The sequence below is a fragment of the Epinephelus fuscoguttatus genome, linkage group LG13 (assembly GCF_011397635.1).
Source record: "Epinephelus fuscoguttatus linkage group LG13, E.fuscoguttatus.final_Chr_v1".
NCBI lineage: Eukaryota > Metazoa > Chordata > Actinopteri > Perciformes > Serranidae > Epinephelus > Epinephelus fuscoguttatus.
This window is the reverse complement of record NC_064764.1, coordinates 22,627,316-22,651,063: the sequence shown is the minus strand read 5'-3', so window position 1 is coordinate 22,651,063 and position 23,748 is coordinate 22,627,316. Positions and strand designations below refer to the sequence as shown.

Below are 23,748 nucleotides of genomic sequence, written 5' to 3'. Positions count from 1 at the left end.
TATGTGACACCAGGCCAGCAAAGCTCTTCCACACCAAACCCAGAAAACCATGTTTTTTTAATGGACCTTGCTTTGTGTATGGAGGCATTGTCATGTTAATGCAACTATTATACATGTTTGTATAAAAATAGCATTTTATTCCGCAGTATTTAGATTTCCCTTAATTGGAACTTGGCCCAGGCCAAACCTTGAAAAGAAGGTTAATGTTTAATTTACGTGTCAGTTATTTACTTATAATGTCCTAATAATTTCTTGGTAGCCTCCTGGAAAGACCTACTGTACGTAATTTGGTGCAAAAGGGCAGATAGAGACAAAGGTCTGAGACAGTAATTTTAGTTGAGCTGAGTTTAAAGACAGTTGATGATTTCCAAACTGAGCCGTATTATTTAAACCTAAGAAAATAATTATTTACCTTTGATTTATTATCAAGGTTTCATTCTCGGCTTTTACAGTTACTCTAGCTTTGCCATTAAACGCACAGTATATAATTTCTGCCGCTAGGGTATTTTAATAAAAACAATAACAAAAGGCGGACTTTGATGACATTAATTTGCATGGCATCATGGGAGTTTTATTTATGGTTTAACAACCACCAGAGAGTACTACAGGAGTGAGTCCTAAAACCTAGAAATGAGTTAGCATTTTAGCACCTTTTTTGTTTAGATGCCTGAAATAAGGACTGTATTTAACACAAGCTTAAATGACTTTCATGTTTTGTTCTACAACATAAAATACATCAGTAAAAACCACACTCATGAAATTTTAAGCTTTTATGTGTCTTAAAAAAAGGCTGTTGCTAACAAATGAGACTACAGAACGTCATCACACTGAGCACAGCTTTACAGACCCGTTTAGTTGGCAATGTTGATGCAATGCAACTGTGGTGTAGTTGGTTTATAGCCTATAATGTTAGCGTTTTATTTCTAGTGAAATTCTGCTTCTGCATTTATGCTTCAGAAATCATATAAGTGGTGTTCATTTGTGAAGATTATCTTACTGAACAAAACGTCTAAGTATCATAAACTTTTGTTTGCTACAGAGCTTATTTTCAGCAATAATCCAAAATCCAATGGGAAAAGAATCCCATCGGGGAGGGAACCAGGGTGACGCTAACTTCCATGTCGGCCTGCACTCTATTGCATTTGAAAGTCTATGTGACATGACTCACGCAGCGATCATCTTCACAGACGAGTTAATGTATTAACGTTTCATTAAAGTGGAGTTAAGTCATGTTCATTCACTTAACGTTATTTCATTCTAATGAATTAATCATCATTAACGTTAGCTAACGTAATGTTAACTTTCTAACTTACTATTAACATTAGATGAGTTCACTCGCCATTCAGCTACTATGGCTAACAGTAGGTCGTAAGTCAGTTGTGGGGTAACCCAGCACTGTTATCCATGGTCAAAACAGTCACACTAAAAGGTACTTTATGAGCATGTTTAAAATTGTTCTAACTTTACCGTAGGCATTAGCTTGGTGGTTGGCATGACCCACATTGTAGTAAGCCAGTTTTATATTGAAATATAACAACAATAAATAAGGTCTTTACTAGACTGACATTTTATGATTTATAATGATTTATTGACTGCGGTTTCCCATTTTTAGAACAACTACAGAGGGGTGGTATGATGCAACTGACAGGAGGCTAGATGAAATACACCCTTACCTTGAATCAAATTACAGATTTCCCAGGGTTTCATTATTGTTGGAAACATTTGGGATAATTAGAATACACAACTCAATAAAATATATAACACAGGTCAAGCATCACCAAAACAAAAGTAGACAAAATGTATGTGTCCACATACTTTTGACCATATGTGAATGTACTTCTGTTCTATAAATCTTGACTACATGTTTAAAATGTTAATCTGAATGTTTATAGAAAGTGTAAATGTTCCTTTGTGCATGTTTTTTCCCCTTAAGGAACAGCGAAGACCTCTGACCTGGTGTCTGTTATTGATGCAACTGAGACTGATTGTGTAAGAGCTGATCATGACGCCTCGCTGTCCTTCAGGAAGCTGCAGCGACTCCTGGCCTCATTCCCTCCAGGGATGCAGAGGAGTAAGGTACACTTACATAAGAGTGAAAAAATTACATAGCTCATATAGTCTGTCCATGATTATGAGACCAGTGTGTGATGTTCTGCACTCAGATACTCACACAGGAAGCTTTTCAAGCATTTATAAAGCACTAATACACTCACAGCCATATTTGCAGATATCTTGATTTTTATTTGTATTTTTTGTGACAACAGCACATGAAGCAGTGTGGGTATTTATTGACAATATTTAGGGAACATCACAGTTGATGACACTGGTCCAGAAAGTCTCAGGAACATGGTAGGGAGACTTAGCTAAATTAGTGTTTTTTATGACTCCCTAAAATCTTTACATTGAAGCGACAGTTCAACATTTTGAGAAATGCTCTTTTTTACTTTGCTTCTGAGAGCGAGACTAGCATATTGATACCAATTTCACGTCTGTGTCTTAAAGGGACAGTTCACCCCAAAATCAAAAATATATATTTTTCCTCTTTGCTATTTATGAGTCAAGATTGTTTTGGTGCGAGTTGCTGAGTGTTGGAGATATTGGCCATAGAGATGTCTGACTCCCTGAGTATAATAGAACTGGATGGCAATCGGCTTGTGGTGCTCAAAGTGCTGAAGAAATACATCTGAAAAACTCAACAGCAATGTCTCTTTTCAGACATCATGATGCGATTACTCAAAGTAATCCACAGATGTTGTTGAAGCATGTACCTACTCATTGACGAGTGGCTCGTGCTCATGATAGCGCAAGATGTAATCATTAATAGAGTCCTCCTCAGCTGAGCTGTAACATTAGCTAGCTCAGTGGTGCTAGGTGAGCTAGCAGTAGATGCACTCTTCCTTCTGCACGTTGATACTGTTGGGGGTGTAGTTTGGTAGAGAGAAAATAGTTCCTACTTGAAATTGTTCACAACAAGGTCTGTGGATTATCTTGAGTAACCAGGTCATTATTTCTGGAAAGAGACACTGCTATTGAGTTTTTTAAGAGAGTTTTTGGCGCTTTGAGCACCACAAGCTGAGTTCCATCTAGTTCCATTATATTCGAGAGAAGGCAGACATCTCTACGGCCAATATCTTTAACACTTGGCAACTCACACCAAATCAGTCTAGATTGATAAATAGCACTACAGGTAAGAGGAAGAATATGTGTTTTTGATTTTGAGTGAGCTGTCCCTTTAAGTAATGAGCTGGTGCCAGGCAGCAATAGAGGAAGTACTCAGATGTAAAAGTACAACCCAAGAACACAGCGTAGCACACAGAGACATGAGATTGATATATTCACTCTAGGAAAGAAACAGAATTCCCCAAAATGTTGAACTATTCCTTTAAGAATATCCATGAAAAGATTTGCTGCTGGAAAAGTAAATGAACCCGATCCCTTTATACTCCACAGATTTAGCATTCCTTTGCTTTTCCGTTAAAACACCCGAACTAAACAAAATATTTCAGGCTTTAACTAAATCATCTCATCCTGCTATCATCACCCTGTTGCCAAAATAGCCCATGCACAATGAGCCATTCATCATGCTCTAAGCACTGGTATTCAGACTGTTGTTGGAGGGAACCACTCTCTGCAGAGCCACACAGAGATAAAAGACCACTCAAGCCTTTTAATTATTCCTCACAACCATTTGTCATTCCATATAATACAGTCGTTCTTTATAAAGGTAGGTGATTCCCAAAGTAGATGGCTTTGTGGTAACCAAATTGTTTCTCAAGACAGGATTAATGGCAGCATTTGTACATGGCTGCCTGTGGTTAGTTTTGATTGTGGGACCTCCACTGATATACAATAGAAGTATTGTATATAAAGTGATACCAGTATTTAAGAGTACTGTTCATAGGCCTACTGTGTCTCAATCTAACTTTATTTTTTTTCAACCAGTAGAAAAGCACACAAGTTTAAACAGAGAGTACACATATTAAATGCTTTCTGTCAAGGCTGTGAAGCATGACAACAGTATTGTGATTGTGTTGATTTGCTTTACCAAGTCACTGTTGTGTTCAGTACTGTGAAACATTTGGACACACTGTTACTGTGCAGAATCACAATCAAAATCAGAATCAGGTAGGTTTTCACATGCAAGAAATTAGCTTCAGTATTTTGGTGCATCAAAATAAACAGTGAAAGAACAGATAAAGAATTTAAAAAAAAAAAAAAAAAAAAAAGCCTTGACACACTGGGGACATTTTCTTTGTGCAGTTAATTCACAACAATATGTTTTTTCGAACTGGTGTTTTTGTCACGAGTACTTTCACACAGACCACAAATATTACGTGGTAAAAAATGATGGATTAGTTTTTGTGAGCTTTTGTCCCACGAATAAAGACAACAACCAACCATATTGTGCAGAACATACGCCACGTCACAACATCAGAGCTATTACAACTCATCCAAACTGAATGCAATGCGAACATCAGATTGTTTTAGTATTTTCCAATGAGGATGTCCTAACTTGCTCCATGCAGGTCAGCAATCAGGCGAAGCAATGTGTCTCTTGTTTTTGCAAAGGTTAGTGCACTTGCTCCACTTCCTACCTGTCTTCATTGGGTTTCCGTTTCCAATTTCTCTCTATTCAGCTGTCAACATGCATGAAGAGACAACCCGGTCTCACTCCAAAGTCACTGAAATCCGGTGCTTGGGCAGTGACTTGCAGCGTCAGACACTGACAAAAAAAAGCCGTCCTTTAACATCAGCATGATGCGCGGCCGATCACCATTATAGTTTAATGGCAACCGCCTGCGTCAGGGGGAAATGCAGCGGGACAAGAACAGTGGCAGGCGGGACTTTCACCCAGGAGAGCAGTGCTTGCGTCCCCAAAGATTCTAAACCAAACCCTGTTCTTTTTTACAAAACCCAACGACGTGCTTTTGTTGTTAGAGGAAAAAAACGTCAATTCATATTGTTGTACTGACGAAGTGTGTGTTTATTTTGAAAGAGATTATGTGAATGTTAAATTTCCATGGAAATGTGTATTTTGAAAGAAGACAATGCATGCAACAGGCTGAACTTGACACAGCGTCTCAGAATGTCAACAACCAATGCACCCACGGTACCTTGTATGTGGACGTGGAAAGTCCATGACCAAACATCGCTATGTGACAAGTCGGAGTGAGAATGTGTTGGAAGAAAGAATCATTTACGAGGTTGTATACAAATCACAAAAATCAATAATTCGAGCTGAGGAAATGATTGCAACTTAAGAAAATTATGTTAGTTCTGAATGAATATGCTCATTTGCAGAGGGAGAAATCACACCGGTGTCAAAAAGAAATCTCATCCCTTGCTTGTGTTGCTTGCTGCTTGTAGCATATCTAGATAATGTTTTCCAGTCCATCTGCCAGGGTTTGCTTGCTCACTGTATGTTAAGAAGAGGTGTAAATAGTTTTGATGTGGAATATTTGCAGGTGAGTATTTCACATTTTTGTGTTGTTTATTTGTCGCACCCCTGATGTGTAAAAGCCAGCCAAATGCATGCATCCATAAGGACTCATTCAAGAATTCCTAAAGATCTAAATTGATCTTTTTGAAACACACGAGTGGCACAAACTAAATCATCACAATATATCTACACAGGTTTTGATTCCTCAAGAGTAAAATCACACACTGGGATAAATCCGCAGTTTAAAATGCAGCTGCGACTATAACCTCACACTATATTGTGCCTGTGCATTGTAAAGAGTGTGTCCCACGCATGTTCTGACCTTGCTGTGTGAATAGCAAACCATGATAGCAGCCTCCCATACATCACTGTCAAGCCACAGACCGTTCCAGCCACATCCAGGTAATCTATTTGTCCCGGTAAAATATGGTGTAATTTGTTCCAGGTTTCTTGCAAGCCCAGCAGAAATAAAAAGAAAAACCAATTGAGCCGCATCTTATGCATATGTGGTATTTCCTGGTGGTGGTGGCTGGAAATATTTACCCTTTTTGTGTCTCTTATTCACACTGTACTCTTCCCTCACAGTCCAACATGAGCAACTGTGTAATGAATGTTGTATTTGCTCCATTTTAAATGGCTACGTAATGTTTAAACCTTCCCTGCCACAGTGTTTAGAGCTACAATGCTTGACAAGATTCAAATTTGCTGTCCTCATTTCACAAGTTTAATGGCATGTAGCTCTCCGGAAAGCTTTCAGCGTGCAGGCACCCTCGTTCTAACATCAATCCTCTATGTTCTTGGACGTCTTGGCTCTCACTCTCGTCATCAGGCTGTTGTTTCTGGTTATATAACATTATGTAACGTCATGATTTGCAGCTTTATTCAAGGATGAGGCTGGTGGATCAGCAGCCTTTTAGATTAATTCCAACCCTTTAAGAGTTGTATATCAATGACACTCCATGTGTTATTTGTTTTGGCTATAAATTATGATCTGTTTAGATTCAAAGTGTTATATCTATATCTCAAACAAAGAGTGCTATGTGAGAGATAGAAATCATGTCTCTGAGAGTTCACATGAGAGCAACTATCGCTGTCCTCTTAATGGGTCTTTATGTCGGTGCTGGGTCAGCAGTGCATTAGAGGAACATTTCCTTATGTAACAACCTTATAACCCACAAAAATAGTCACATCAACAGCTTAGGGCTTACAAGAGAGTGGGAAGGAGTGAAGAAATAAAGTTTTAACAAAGAATGTTTTCAGCATTTACTGGTTTCTGGGTTAAAGTGTTGAATCACAGAACTAACTTGTTGTTAAAATCCGAAATGTGGCTGGATCCAAACACTCAGAGAGGCTCACATGTCCAGACTGGACACAGATGGACACCACAGAGATGTAACAGATACTGTACTGTATACATCCGTCCTCAAGAGTCCCCTCTCTGGACATGTTTAGGAAACAAGCAAATCAATCGGTGTCAATTAGAGCTGCGTTCAAAGTAAACCACATCCTGGGAGTCAGACTCTGGCCCTGCACTTAACAGCAGGCAACGCAATTACGCTGCAAAACCCTCCAAAGTGCTCAGGGTCTGAGAGGATGAACGGGTGCATATAAAAGGCTCTTACTGTCTTTTATCTATACCACTCTCAGGTACCCTCCCGAGCAGAGACTTTTTCCCCGAGCACGAGAGAGGGAGAGCGTCATGTCTTTCATGTTGTGATCCATACCCAGTCAGACACCACAGTTTGGGATGCCATTCTACATAAGTACACTGATCTTCAAAGCCTCCTTTTTCTGCTCCCCTCCACTGTTCATGCTCTCATTTTGATACCTCTCTGCTGAGGTGGGGGGGCAGCCAGAGCTATAACAATCCTCATTGATTTCTGAAGGAGAGTCTGTACAGTCACTTCCTCCCCAGCCGACCTCTGTTGGAAAAAAAAAAAGTGAGAGCGTTGCACTTTAAAAGCTGAGTCTGAATTAGACTCTGAAACACAGGAGCATAATCACATTTGACTTGTGGTGTGAATTACGGGAGCGGGTTGCGGATCCTTTCTCCCACGTCGCTATCATGATGCTATATTTGATGCTTCATTTGCATGCACACAACACAACGCTTGGATCAGTGTAAACCTCAAGGAAATGAACATTCACACAAAGGCTGCACATAAAGAAAAAGGCTCCCAGCTTCCAGAGATATGTGGTTAAATTCTTTATTGTATATTTTATCATAATGAGGGAAGATGAGGTAGGTTGCTAGTAACAGTGAATATTGATTTACAATCCAAATTATTAAACTGGGTAATATTTTAAACAGTTTGAAATGTATTTTACAGTGCCTTTGTTTGTTTGTAAGGCAAGGCATGTTTATTTGTACAGCATATTTCAGGAGCAAAGGCAATTCAGTGCTTCATGTGATGCATATGAATATTAAAAGACATGAAAAAGACAAAACAGGGGAGTCTTGTCAAACAGAGCACCAGCATGTGATCCAAGCTGTTTCATGGCTGTGTGGATGAATTAGAAACACTGCTTTCACAGAAACTGTTTTCTTTTCATGAGCTGCTTCATATTTGTGTTTATTCTTCATCACTTTATGTTTATGTTTTGATTTTCTCTTAAATTTCACCCCAAATTCCAAATTTTGAATATAAAATTTCTTGTGTTTGTTTGAAAGCTGGGGCATCACTTTGAATCAAAGCCTGCGTCCATCAATGATCTCATATTTTTGCTTGCGTGCTTGCTGCTTTTGTGTCGTCGTCGTGCTCCCAGTCATGACCAGTTTCTGTGGCAACATGATTTTGAAAATAGCTCCTCTCCAACGGCCCACTGCTGTCGCAAGTTCTGCCGGCAGCAGCAGCCCACTCTTGATGCATGACTCATTCATTGCTCATTATCATCCCACTCTCATTTTCATCCTACCCAGGGTCCCCTGCTTGGATATCTGATGGGGATGGTTGTGTTGGGGGCGGGGTAGTGGCTACTATAAAGCCTGTGTGTCCATGCTGCGATTGGCTGGTGGGATCCATTTAATCTGCTGTGACTACTACAGGGTCCGCCCCTGTACTCCTCCCCCTCGCTCTGCCCGCCCTGACGGCATCCATACACAATAGTGTGCTGTCTCTGTTCCAGGGAGAATATCAGCTCTGCACAGGGAGGAGAGGATTAGCGCAACCACTCAGCTCATCTGCATACACGTTCCCAGAGAACCACATGAGCACCCAGGGCTGCACCTCTTTTGTATAAAACCTGGCACTGCTATCACAGAGGCTCCACTTCATCTACTGTCACTGCTGTGAGAGGATTTAATAAGGACCAGAGTTCTGTTCCCCCTATTGGACTCTTTTAAATTATTTCCAGACTCTTTTTTTTTTTATAATTCAAATTTGCAATTTGCTGTCTGTGATGTCTCTATTCAATTGGGACAATGCAAGTAATATCATTTGATATCTTGCACTGAGCATCAAACAGTTTTCCCCTCCTTTTTTGGGACTTTTCCACCGGGCTTGTTCCTTCATCTGGTTTGGGAGACTGCAGCACCAGAATGCCATCTAGAGAGTCCTACGAGGTTCACAAGGAAGAGAAGTCCCTGGTGCAAAAGGCCAAGCGGGAGGCCAATCAGGAGGATATTCTGGCGGCAGCTCTGGGGATGAGGATGGGGCCACAGAAACCTCCAGCCACTTTCTGGCAGCCACTTAAACTATTCGCCTATTCACAGCTCACCTCACTGGTTCGCAGAGCCACGCTGAAGGAGAGTGAGCGGACATCCAAATCAGAGAAAGTCCACAACTTCAAGGTGAGAACTCTTGTCAGCTGTTGCATCTCCAAAAAAGCGTTGCTTTAATTTCATCATGTGTGGCCAGGGGGCTGCTTCTCATGCTTCCCTAGTGGGAGACAGGGAAGAGGAGGAGGAGGGGTGGAGTGCTACAGAGTGGGAGAGAAGGGATGAAAAACAGAGTTGTTTTGGTCTGTCCAGTGAGCCTTTATCAAAAGAAAATCTGTCGGGTGGTCTGTGGACCACTGCTGTTAGTTTGAGCACCAGATGGAGAGATTAGGCCGATGGAGAGGGGAAACAGTGGAGGAGTGTATCCCTATTTGGCTCACTCTCCTAGTTTGGCTGGTTAATGGGATGGAGAGCTGCAGGTGAAATATTACCTTCAAGGCTTTCAAACTGCTGATGCTTACCGATCTCTTTCTGCTGCTTTGTGCACAAGGATCGCTGAATACTGCATTTCAGTGTTTTGGGAGTGCATAGTCCCTGTGTTCAAGCTCCCACAACTAAAGGATGGTGTTTCACTGGAGTGAATTTACATGTGGGTGCTACAGGAAGACTTTTGATTCCAAACTCTCTAAATGAAGCCGTCCTCTGACAGTTTAATGCAGCATTTATCAAATTAAACTACAGTTTTACAGCTATTTCCATACCCCAGCCTCTTACTCCAAGTAAATGCTTTCACCACCTGCATTTACAACTTTGTCTTGCTTGTAAACAGAAAAGAAAGTCATAATGTGCATTGTGTTGCAGACTGAAAACTGCACACATTGAGTAGATACATGCAAAATGGTGATCCTAAGATTCTGTAGACATGAGAGAAATGTCAGATGACATCTCTCTGAGTGATTGGGATAACAGTCAATGATGGCTGACTGTCTGAAAACTTCTTGGATGACTAAACAAAATGATGAAGCTGCACATTGTTTTTAACCAGAAACTTGCAGTTCTTGTTTGTCTGCTGTGTCTGCTGCTGACTTAGGAAAACAGAGAGAGTTGCAGCTCCCAGAGGCCTCTCTGATTGGCTGTGTTGTTGTCACCTGGTGGGCTCCCACTCCGTACACCCGCAAGGTGGCCTCCCACGGTTTCCATAGCAAGTTTCCCTGACAACTTGCACCCTTACTCTGGTGAAGTGTCAAATCCTACTGCGCCGTGATGGCAAAGCCTCCCCCTGCTCTGAGTCACAGCTCACCTCTCTATTGTCAGTCTGACGCTCTGTTTGAACAACAGTCCTCCTCCTCTGCCTCATTTATGGTGGCAGCACCTACAGGTCTCCTGGGCCAGCTAGAGAAGGAGATCTGGTGCCTGTGGGGGCTGCGACTCCCCCGCTGTCTCCTCATTGCACTTCATCACTAATACCTGTCACTGTCCTCCTCTCTGTTGTAGGTCCATACCTTCCGAGGGCCGCACTGGTGCGAACACTGCGCCAGCTTCATGTGGGGACTGATGGCTCAGGGGGTCAAATGTGCAGGTACATCTTGTTCTCAAGATACATCAACACTGACTTATATAAACTGCTTAAATGGTACATTCATGACGTACAGAGTGGGCATAACTGTATATGGGTTACTTGGTTTTTAGTGCATCTGGAGCTGGATTAGTGAGTTCTAATCGAAAATCCCAACAGTAGTTTATGGATTAGGGGTTGTATAATAGAGTGAAACGAGTGCACTCTATAGCTGTGATGTAACATGTACTTTACACTGTGTTAAAACCTCATTTTGACCTATTTTTTTCCTTCACTGGGTTTGTGAATGGAGTAATCAGTTCAAACAAGCTCTGCCAGTCAGAGCTGACAGATTACTATATATAAAATCTAAAAGTCGCTCTTTACTCTTATTAGAAATAATGACTACATTTTTTTTAAGCTCAGGGCGTGGGTTGTTCTTCACGTCTTGTTGACATTATCAAAATAACAAAGGCTATCTGTGTTTCCACTTCTATGGTTTTGATGGATAAACAGTTGCTGAATTACATTCCAGTAAACACGCAACAGTAGGATCACAACAGCGGCAGACAAAGCTCGGAGCTTTGTTATTGTCTAAATGCATTTCGTCATTTTGTGCTGCACAGTATGAGCATAAACATATTCACGTTCAGTTAGGGGTGGACCTTCCTTTAGTTGATGAAGGTGACCACCTAGGGTGCAATCTAGCACTAAAATTGTCTCCCCCAGTTTTTGATTTTGCAATTTTGCTCTTTCCATATTGCTTTTTTTCCCTACATTATTGTTTGTTAGCAAAGTCGTTTTTGCATTGACACCTCATTAGCTCTTTCTCTTGTTCATAATAAATACAAAAATATAAAATATATTAATAATAAAAATACAATGGAGGAGGGGGGCTTGCCGATGGCGCCTAATGTACTATGTCTGGCACTGTGTTCAATCTGTAATTATTTTGAGTCCTTCATAAAACAGTCTTTTAATTTTTTAGTGTGAGTGATGGATGGAACATACACACATTGTTACTGTGAGGTAAATGCTCCTGTTATGCCCGTTTGCTTGTCAAATACTCAACTGCGATTTTTGTTGCACTGTAGCTGTTGTTGGAATCCGCTTCACATCCCAGAATAGCTCTATAATATAGTCTGAAGTGTGCCTTTGATGTTTTATTGATGAAACAAAGTATGTCACACAAATCTGTGGGAGTGCTGGCGTGAATTATTAATGTCTTGATTTTGAACGTTGACAACAATCCAAAAAAAAAAAAAAAAAAAAAAAACAGAAAAAAGGCACATATGTTTGGAGCCAATCTTTATAAACTCTTCTGTTGCCATTCCTTCAGTCTCGACCACAGCTACCAGAATCTAGGGCAGCGAAGTCTCACATGATGCTCAAATTTGCATACCAAAAAAAAATGTTCTCCCACCCCCTTTTCTTTTTGTATGTGTGAACTGTTTTTGGCCGCGTGCCAGGGAGCCAGCCTCTGCTTGTGCTTGTTGTGCCACATTTCCTCATCAGAGTACGCCCCCCAGCCTCATCCCATCATGCCCATGAAGGAAAACAAAGCTGGCATGTCTCTTTAATGAGGAGCAGAGCTCGGAGCGTGGGGAAGGAGCTCTGTTTCCACACACATTAAAATTCAGCGGCTTCAACCAAAGAGCTAGGTCAAGCGGCTCAACCCCTATTTAACTTAAATACTTGGTAAAAAAAAAAAAAAAAAAAAAAATCTAACAACTACAAGTGGAGCGTTTTGTTCTCAGTTCCAGTCAGAGAGGGACTGGTTTTAACTGGTTACTGCTGGTGATAATGTGCTGATTAGAAATTAGCAACCAGCCACCGTTAAACCACATCTCAGAGCCCTTTAGCCAAAACTGAGCTGCAGCCTCCTCGCCATAGCAACCGAGACAGAGCTGACGGTGCAGTAAAGCAGCATCCTCCGTCTCCTGGCTCCCAGTGTCCCTGGGGCCCCTTTCTCACCCTCACCCGCCCCACCTGGGACCCAGCAGGGCCGTCAGTGTGCTCACATGGACAACAGGAGCTCAGCAGACTTGTGTCTGATGACAGGCCGTCCTCTATTATACTGCCTGTCTCATATCCTTAAGAGAATCATCTCTTAAAGTAATTACATTTCTGCATCAATGCATATAAATTCAGGCTGCGTGAATTTCTCCAGGGACCCATATTAATCTCAATATTGTCTGAGGTCCTATAGAAGCATAGATACTCGGCTCTTAGAGGTAGGTTTTATATTTAAAATTGAAAAGTAGTGATTCTTCTGAGGGATAAAAATGTTTTTTTTGTGTGTTTCGGAATCAAAAACAGACAGACATTATTTGTCAAAAACAACAATTCAGAACTTGGAGACGGTTCAAAAGATCTAAAGAGCTTGAAGAGCTGCCCCATTTTAGTCTGGGAAACTAGGTCTAGTGTAGCCCGCAGCGCCTCAATTGCTGCTTCCACAGCCATTGTGTGTGAGCTCGGATTTGGAAAAGAATAGAGCACACAGCAGCAGCGCTGACTACTATCCCTCCTCCGGGCCACAGCGTTTTCAGTGTTCCTCTAATTCCCTCCATGCATCTCTGTTACAAAGCCGAGCTGCAGTCTCTCTCTCTCTCTGCATCTGCTCTCCACGGGCTCCTCTGTTCCCGACAAGGTGAATCCTGCCCTGAAACAGCTGTGCCTCAGGCCCCATCCGCTGTGACTGAAGACAAAACGCAATGTGGGATACTTAAACTGACATCATGACTAATATGCCATTTGAACACCCAGTGTGGTGCATTCTGCGTCTGAAAATATCATACAGGAAGGAAAAAAAGGCATCAAAAAGAGAATTTCCTCACATCTAATAATTATCAAATATGTCTCCCTGTTGTTCCAATGACTATTAAATGCTCTCATACAAATTGAAAAAAGATACACAAATATTTCATAGATTAATGTCCTGTCTCGTGGCTAATCATTGCTTTATTTTACTGTTTTTAATAAACAAATGGGCCTTTTAGAGGTGACTCCAGATCTATCCAGTGCTGAAGGTGACTCCAATGCCATGTGTGGTGCAGGGAGAGAAGCTCTCCAGTGGTCTTGTGACATTTAGAGGGGCAAACACAGAGCAAGGGAATTAGCACTCTTCTGCCAGCCAAAACACACATAAAACCAGCCAACCAAATCCAAATGAACCTGATGTTGAATGTGAATTTGCATAATGGTCCTCAGTTTAGAGAGAAAATGGCTGACCTACAAGGAGTCATTCAGCTGACTCTGTGTTCGGGTTTTATAGTAAATAAGAACTCTACATTGCGCCATTGCTCCATTTTCACTGTTTTAAAGCTGCAGATATTTATGAACTAAACCTGTGTCTCTCTGTCTGTAGACTGTGGTTTGAATGTCCACAAACAGTGTTCATCTCTGGTCCCCAACGACTGCAAGCCAGACCTGAGACACATCCGTAAAGTCTTCAGCTGTGACCTCACGACCTTGGTGCAAGCTTATAACACAGCGCGACCCATGGTGGTGGACATGTGCATACGGGAGATCGAGTCAAGAGGTCAGCTCCGTGTGTGTGTGTTTATCTATGTGTGTTTCATATGTATAGCTCAAGATGTAAATGTTATAAATGCAGTTTAGGTTGAATATTCATCAGATTAATTTTAAACCCTAAAAGCTGCGAAAGTAAACTCTGATTTGCTGTAACTAAGTGGAGGCTTTCCATTGAAAGATTATAGCTGACATGCTACAAACAAACAAAGAAACGCCATATTAATTAAAAATTTAAAAGCAACCGAATACCTTATTGTAAAATTTTGTCACTACTGAATATTTAATATTCAAATGATTGTCAATTGTGGTCTGAAATTTAAATTTTTTCATCTTGAATTGGGTGTCGGAATTTAACCAATTCAATATAAGAGATTTAAATTTTACACTTTTGATACGGTGAGATGATATTGATACGTCAGGTATCAGAAGAAAGGGCTTTAAAATGAAATATCGGCCCAAAATGGACATTTCTGCTGACATCACAGGCCCATAAGATGAAACTTTAATTATATACATTTCAAATTTGCCCTGGTTGTTGCCAGGATTGTCTCAGGGAGAGCATCATCTTAGCTTGTAAGAAGAAATTTGCAATTTTTTAAAAAAAAATTCTGTATAAAAATAAATCTAGCATAGTTTACACGTAACCTAAGTTTCACTCGTTTTCTAATTTTGCCCAATGCATGTGTACATTTTGAAAAGCATTGCATTTTATGTCTGCATCTGCCAGTGGGCAATCATGATAAGAGTATAATAATAGGCTATGATTATCCCACTGCAATGGAGACTTGATTGTCCTTATATCAGTATTGGCAATCAACCAAAGATGTTGGAGAATACAGACATATCAGATATCAGCAAAAAATATGTATTGTGCCTCGGTAATTTTTAAGAAGTGGGCAATTGAATCTGAGCGGCTTGGATATTGGATACTCAAAAATTCAGTCTATGAAATGTAAAGAATAATGATTAATATGAAGTTTGGGAATCTAATTAAATGATCCTCTGGAAATGTCCACATTCAGCTCAATGGTTTTTCAAGTACCTATTTCAATTACATAAATAAAGTGAGACCTATATTTCAATATCAAGTATTCAGTAGTGATTAAATTTCATAAATAGATATTCCATTTCCATTAAGATCCAAATCTCTTCTACCTTTCGTTGCTTACATAGAGACATTTATTAATTATTGTAGGACCACCAATCAAGCTCATGTCCAGTCAGGTCAGGAACTCTGAAGTTATTGTGAAGACACCCCCTCCTGTTCACTGTATTCATCAAAGCGTTCCAGGAATCTACATTACATACTACTCAGTTTGGGGTGTTAAAAGTCTGCTTACATTACTAACTGAGTTAATGGGGTTTTTTTTGGGGGGGGGGGGGGATGATGACTGAAAGGAGTGATGAGTGGGCTGGTAATTGTGAACGTGTAATGAGGAATACATTACTCTGTTTCCTGCTGCCTTATTTGATTGCTTTTCAGTTAAATCATTCAACTATGTAGGAAACTCATTGCTCCCTCATTGTCTGCCCTCTAATACATGTCTGTAGCTAAGTTTGATTTATGTCTTTATTATTTTGCCCGCTGATGTGGAAAACTATTTGCATCTGCCCATGTTGTTCCTTTGTGTGACATTGTGGACATTTTATCCTTAATTTCTTATGCATATTTAAGGGTGTTTAATGGCATTTCCCTAAATCACCCGAGGCGATTTATGCTGGTGAATTTTTCTACATTACTCACGACAGCCATGACGACGTCTGAAAGGTTGTTTTTTTACGTTTTTACTGTTTGTTCCTCAAGGACTGAAGTCTGAAGGCCTGTACAGAATATCTGGATTCAGTGATTCGTTGGAGGAAGTCAAGATGGCGTTTGATAAAGGTACATCTTCCTTTGACATGACGATTGGCATCATGTGCTGTTATATGTTTACACAGGACACACATAGAACATTTCAGATTAATGCGAAAGTGACACATTTGTGGAGGATTAATGCCCATCTGGGAGTGCAGATCCCATCCTGACATGTCCCTCTCACGCAGGGTTTCACAGTGTGGACAGAAGGGGGGGGACCTCAGGGGATACAAACCACGGATGTACTCTCACTGCCTTAAACATAGCTGGAGAAAAAAAAACTCTTCCGCTGTGTTGGGATTCAGTAGTAGACTTAGTGGGAATGAGCCTGTCTTGGCCCAGTGCAGTGTGAATTTTAACTGTAAGAAAAACCCTGCAGCAGTGGGCTAAACTCTTCGCCAGATCCGCATGTGGGAGATCATCCATGACAGAGTGTCATTCCAGCTCACAGCGCTGTGATGTTCAGTCTGCCAGCACAAGTAGGCCATGGCCTGCTCTGGAAAGCATGCATAACTGAGGGGAAGTCAGAATAAAACAGGCCAGGCGGATGATAGCAGCTACTTTTTTCTTACCCACAGTAACATAATCTCTTTATTCCTCGATTCACACGGTGATGTGAAAGTGTTGACGTCAACCACTTTCACAGTGTCGAAACTCTCTTCTTCTCATCTCCCTTATTTCATTACACATCCAAATCTAGCACTAGAAGTAGCATATTTGATGAAGCTGATGTGATTCTTGCACTTTTGGGGTTGTATCTACTTGGCTGAATGCAAAATCATCATCTAAATGAATATAATATAATGTAATGTAACATCTTCACAGATGGCGACAAGACAGACATCTCAGTGAACGCCTATGAAGACATCAATATCATCACCGGTGCACTGAAACTTTACCTCAGGGATTTGCCTGTTCCCATCATCTCTTATGACGCTTACCCCAGGTTCATCGAGGCTGCAAGTAAGTCACAAGACAGATTATTTAGAGACAGCCTGTTTTATTGTGTTGTTGCTGCACTTAAAGATATTCTATGCAGGATTTTCAATATATAGTCTCATACAAAAGTAATCCCTCTCATCATCACTTATGACCCATTAGAAGTGAGTGTGGTGTATTTATCTGTAGAGATTCTGGCAACCAGGTGCCAGACTGTAAGCAGCAGGCATCCAAGAGACACAGTGCAGAAAAACGGAAATATAATGAGGTGAAACGCCAAATGAGAGTGAATCTGGGGTTGGCTTTTACTCTCACTTTCTCTAGCAAGTGTGTTCAGAAAGAGTAACCAACAACCCGGCATGGTATACCTTTAAGGATGCCAAACAGTCCCGATTAAACTTCATGTTGTTTCATGTGGTCACACAGTGAGTCACATTACAGCCATTAATCCTCAAACATGTTTTATTGCAGAAAATGCTTTGATTCATTCTCGAGGCTGTAGTTTGCAGGACTGCTGTGTTCCACTGAACTTTGCTGCCTGTTATTTGACTATATGTGGCCACTGCCAGCTCGACCACACTCCTTTGATGTTGTTTGATACTTCGCTTGCACAGATTTTATGGCTGTTACTGGGAATAAAGGGAAACATTCATTCAGAATTTTCCTCAGTTGCAGCTCAAAGACAGCTGTGAAAATGCAGCTTGTTCAGCTGACTTCTCAGAATCAGCCAGCGGCTCTCTAAACACCGACCCCAAGTACTGAATGAGTATTCAGCTCTAACTGTGGCGCTAATTTGCAAAACACAAGTCAAGAGCACATTCACAATGTTTTTTAGCCATCTCAAGCAGCCTCAGCCTTCCTCTCAGAAGCTAATGGCTTTTATTGCCCCACCGGAAACAATTACATCAATTCCTGCTCCTCTGAGGTCAGAGAGTGTATTCTGGCACTTTTAACCCTTTGCTCCCTTCTGTTTCTGCTCAGAGCTCACAGACCCAGAGAAGAAGCTGGAAGCTTTCCGAGAGGCTCTTGCTTTGCTGCCGCCATCACACAATGAAACTTTGAAGTACCTCATGGCACATTTAAAAAGGTGAGTAATGCAGTGAAACTCTGCAGGAGGTTAGGGACTGTGTGTGTAGCAGGCTAACTTCTGAATAAACAAACCAACCTGATGCAAGTCAACCTAGTCTCACTCCAAACTCGTCAAAATCCAGTGCTTGGGCAGTGACTTGCGGTGTCAGACACTGACGAAAAAAGCAGTCCTTTAACGTCGGCATGATATGGGGTGGGACAAGAACAAGAGTCAAAAGGCAGTGAAAGTCCAACTTTCACCCGGGAGAGCGGTGTTCGCATCCTGTATGATTACAATGCCATACCTTGTTATTTTTTCCTAAACCTAACCATCTGCATAGCACCCACATAGTACTTTTATTTTGAAAGAGTCTGAATGTGAATGTTAAATTTCCTGTGAAAACGGAAGTGTATCTTGAAAGAAGACAATGCGTGTAGCAGGCAGAACTTGACACGGCATCCCAGAATGTCAACAACCAGCGCACCCAGGGTACCTTTCAGGTTGTATCTGGACGTAGAAAGTCCATGACCAAACATCAATATGTGACAAGGTGGAAGTAAGAATGTGTTGGGCAAGTCGCAAACTCACCGAGATGAGGTGTTCAGAAACAACCAAACAAGCAGTGGAGTTCAAATAAGCAAACTGTGACATTAAAAATATCCCCATAACTGTGATTTCCCAGTCTCATTGGCCTTCAGTGCATGTTTGTTAAAAACATGAAGTTCTGTGGCTGCTTTTGAAGAGCCTTAAAGCCGCTGCTCAGCCTGCAGCTGAGAGGAGAAAGGGGATCATCATGGGGATACACAGCATGTAGAGCCAAGGGTTAAGGGTTTATTTTTACCAAACCAGAGTTGGTGATTGTTAGAACAGTGCAGTGATTAACAAGATGTCGAGCTTGAGTCAAGTGTTTTAGGACAAGTTAATATGGCAATTAAGCTAAAATTAGTCTCAGTTAAAGAGAGAAACTTGGATTGGGGCATCGTTGTTTTTTTTTCTTTGTCTGTAGAGGAAAATAGGTGTAAGAATATGAAAAAAAACCCCAGAGTTTTCAAACTAGTGAGGGTGACACACTGTACGGCCCTACTGATGTGTGTTGTCACCATAACGACTAACAAAAATTGCCTTCTTTTTTTGGTACCAGTCAAATGACCATGACAAACACCTCGATGTTCGTTCTACTCTCAGTCTGTTTCTATGAGTAGTGTATTATGGTTCAATCGGAGTACACTATCTTAAAATCTTTGTGCATTTTTTTGTTATTGATGGCTAAATTTAACACATTCTCTGTCCGACCTCATCACATATCAGTGTTTAGTCATAGACTTTCCACATCCAGATATAACATGAAAAGTACCCTGCGTTGGTTGTTAACTTTTTGGGATGCCGTGTCAAGTTCTGCCTGTTACATGCATTGTCTTCTTTCAAAATACACTTTCATTTTCACAGGAAATGTAACGTTTACATACAGTCTCTTTCAAAATAAACACACTACATCAGTACATCAACGTGAATTGACGTTTTTTTCTTCCAACAACTAACGCACATGGTTGGGTTTAGGAAAAAAAAACAGGGTTTACTTTAGAATCTTAGGGGATGCAAACACTGCTCTGAAAGTTGATGTTTGTTGGACCCATTCACCACCCCTCACATCCACCCAACTTGGACTTTTGCCACCTTAACTTTCATTCTTGTCTCGCGGCATTTCCCCCTGATGCAATTGAGCGCCGTTATATAACAGCAACCACATGCATATCATGCCAACATCATTCTCGAAACCCATCGGCTGTATTTGGCGTGTGACTTCCAGTAGGCGGCGATACAGCCTCTGGGGGCAGACCCCCAATTTTTTGGCATTCCGGTTTGATTTGGCCAGAGGAGGCGAATTTCCATTTCCAACTTCCGTTTATATATAAGTAAATATGCTGAACCATTGTGATGGATTCAGAGTTTGCAGTGACGCCAATTATATTCCACCTCGTTAGTTCACCGCACGGACCGTTTAACCTGGCAACAACTGCAGCCAGCTCAAACGTGATTGGTCAATATCACGCGGACTACAAACAGCCTACAACCGGAAACCAGGGCTCTTCCGCTCTTCTTCCGGAGGCAAGATCTCCGGGGTTTTGCACACCAGTGTGTGTCTAACTTTTCAATAGACTCTACATTCACTGAATGTAGAGTCTGTGTATAGAGACTATGCCAACATTAAAGGATGGCTTATCTCGTCAGTGTCTGACGCCACAAGTGATTTCGGAGTGAGACTGGGTTGCTAAATTTAGTGCATCAATCAATATTGTTACATCATTTTGAGAAATTGTGGAGTTGGTGTTGCAAAAAGAGGAAAGTCCCCTCCCAAAAAATGTTGGTATCAGGTAACACACGGGAGGGCCTTGGGTTTTTTTTTTTTTGGTTTTGTTTTAAGTAATATAATGTGCAGTCCTCCTCCCCACGAAAGTAATTTTCATACAGTCCCTAAAACTCAGTTTATTTCCAGAATCTATCTATCTGTCTAACTTTTCAACTAACTTTTTTTCCTTTTAATCTATATTTGCAGGGTGACACAGAATGAGAAGTTCAACCTAATGAATGCAGAGAACCTCGCCATCGTCTTTGGACCCACCCTCATGCGTGTGCCAGACGCGGACGCCATGACAGCACTCAACGACATCCGCTACCAGAGACAAGTGGTGGAGATGCTCATTAAACATGAAGACGCGCTCTTCTAAACACAGATCAGGACTTTTATAGAACAGCTATCTAATCATTCTTTTGTGTAAAGACTTGAATGACAGTTTGTATTACACTGATTGATACATTTTTTTTTAAATGCCCTGCGTATGGACTAGTGCTGACCTAACATCTGTCCTCTCCTGTATCGGGTGTGGACGATGAACTTTACACTTGTACGTACTCTACATCTCCCCATTTTTGTCGGGGGATTTTCAGAAGCTGACAGGCCAGCATGCATGGTGCGAGGTCTTTGTTGCTTTGTAGTCGTAACCCAGCATGTGTTCACATCGTGTAGTGCTGTGATTTTGCTTTTGTCTGCTCTGTAGTAGTTCGATAGTCCACATTCCCAGCTGCCTGCTGCACAGTTTCTTTCTGTTCAACATTGTATAGCTGGATGTAAAAATAAGCTACTGATGTTTCTGGGTAATTTTTATGATGCTGTATTTTTTTATCTCCTCAACTGTTTTTATGTAACCTGATGTAGTTGAATGAGCCTTTCCTCTTAATGTGTACACACTGGTGTGTTTGCCTGACCTTAACATTTTTACTGTTATAAACAGCATTATTTGTGAATTTAATTTTTTATTGTAATGTTTTTGTACACACCTTGTGCATGATCACTTTAATTTATTAAACCTTACTCTGAGAAATTAAGTGCTTAATGAGTCGTCTGATTTACCATAATAAAGCTCAAACTGTGCGTTAAAGCTGCATTTAAACTATTTTTTTATTGTCAACTGGGCGCAGCAGAAACAAGCTGTACAGACTTATAAGTTGACATGGCAAACATGTTAGCAAACAGCTACTTATTTATTGATTCAGTTAAGGTAGTAATATTCAAATGTGCTCAATATGCTCAACCGATGTATTGATAAAGAAAAATATATAAAATTTACTGCGCTACGATTGGCAACCATGCACTGCTGTCTGAAATAATAATCTATTGCATATCCATATAGTATACTGTATAGCTTAACTTGCTTTGATAAATAAGATAATATAATCGAATGTGAGTTTTCGAATTTTTTATTTTTTTTCTTGGGGTGGGGGGACCCCAGACGTCCTGGCAGGCTTGGTCCCCACCAATGTTGAGTCCATGGCTACAAACTTGTATTTAGCAGATATCGTGCAATATTATTCATTTGTATTGGAGTTGTGTTTCTGGCCACCTGGCAATATTGCCCATAACAGCAATGAATAGGCAATAAACAATGCAGAACAAAAATGTCTAAAGAGTGGGTTTTACTTAACATAAATGCATAAGTGGATGAAGATTCATCATACAGCATGAGAAGACACACAGCTACCCAAGTGTATACCCTCCATGGACATAATTATACGCATCCATCCATACATATACACATGCATCCATATACATGCATAAACATTACTCACATGCATCCATACATACATATTACACATATCTATATATATATATATATATATAGATATGTGTACTGTCCACAAAATACTGCTAATAATGATAATAATAAAAAGGTTTTCCAACCAAGGTAAACAATAACTGGTGCCCATGTCCTTTTGAAAATGGTGAATTTTAGCTGAGCTGTCACGCACTCCGTCATGTAAGCTTGTTCACCTTTTTGCAACCATCGAACAGTCGTAGGAGGGTTAAGCTTCATCCAATTAATAGTTATTGTTTTTCTTGCAGTCATCAGGAAAATATGCAGTGTATAACCCTCATTTTCAATAAAACGGTGATCAGGCAGTGCATCCAATAAAAATGGTCCAAGGTAATGTCCAGTTTCAGGATTCTCCCCGTTTCACCTTTAACGTTTTTTCAGAATGCCTGTATTTTTGGGCAGTCCCAAATTTGCTTTCATTTTCATTTCATTTTTGAGGAAAATATCTTCTTGTCTTGTCTTAGAGCTTTTCTCCTGTAAACACCTACCTGCTGCATCTGGAAGCAACACTATGAGCAACTCAATCGCCAGAATAAATGTTTGCATTGTAGGCGTCTTCAGTTAAATTTGTATGTTTAGTATGCAGTGGATATGTTGAAACTTAATATTTCTTTACATGTCAGTGATGTGATAATGCTGTTAGGCACAAAAACCACTTGGTTAGGGTCAATAAAACAACACGTTTTGGCTTAATATACCTGGTTTGGTTGCTATAAACATGGCTTATAAAAAAACCTATTTTGTAAACATAATCACAACTGGAAATGTCACTGGTGTCAAACAGTTGTCTACTGCTTTAGTCTCACAGTGTCACACCATCCACCATCCTGTCCTCCTACTAATGAGAAACTCAGCTCATATACATTTAATATGAACTGCGTCACTTTAGAAATGTTGATATGATATGTATGAGACATACAAATATAACATATCCACTGTTTGCAGAGACATACAATGCCAACATTTTATTCTGGCAACTGGGCTGCTATGGGAGCAGTGGTGTAGTGATAGTGAATATGGTGAGTATACTACTAGGTAGATGAGTAGGTTATCAAGGACAAAGTAAGTGTACTCTCCTATTCATTTCAGTGGCTTTTTGACTGATAAGTAGGTATACTGTAAATGGCCAGAAAAAGAGGTGAGTATACCCTGTATACCTGTATGTTCCCTCCAGTACAACACTGAGTGAGAGTGATCTAAAACAGTAAAGTTGTGCCCTGCTAAGAGATGGTGACGTCTGAAATGATGCAAATGGAATGCTGCTTCTGAAATCACATGTGATCTTCCACCTCCCACACGTCTCTCTACACCTCCTCACTCTTCTTTTTTTTTGTCTCTTCCCTAGAGGATAAGGCTGGCAATATTTTATATTCGTCATATTGGCAAAAAATCATATGAAAAGAACAAAACCAACCATTTATTTATGTTGACTGTTCATACGAAGATAATTACTCAGTGCCATTGGTCACCATTGTTTTCCAGAACACCTCAGTGAACTTGGTGACATTTTCCATCAATACCATATACGTGGGCAATGTATTTATTTT

The 23,748-nt window shown here is 40.6% G+C and overlaps 1 protein-coding gene across 1 annotated transcript; it reads left to right on the top strand.

The window, feature by feature from the left end:
• The first annotated feature begins 8,465 nt into the window (after positions 1 to 8,465).
• chn1 (chimerin 1) lies at positions 8,466 to 21,987 on the top strand. The gene is made up of 7 exons (XM_049594952.1): positions 8,466 to 9,230; positions 10,593 to 10,677; positions 14,021 to 14,194; positions 15,992 to 16,069; positions 16,868 to 17,005; positions 17,963 to 18,068; positions 20,605 to 21,987. Exons 1-7 carry the CDS (start codon positions 8,979 to 8,981, stop codon positions 20,774 to 20,776), a joined length of 1,005 nt encoding a protein of 334 aa, XP_049450909.1. The 5' UTR covers positions 8,466 to 8,978; the 3' UTR covers positions 20,777 to 21,987.
• Positions 21,988 to 23,748: the final 1,761 nt, after the last annotated feature.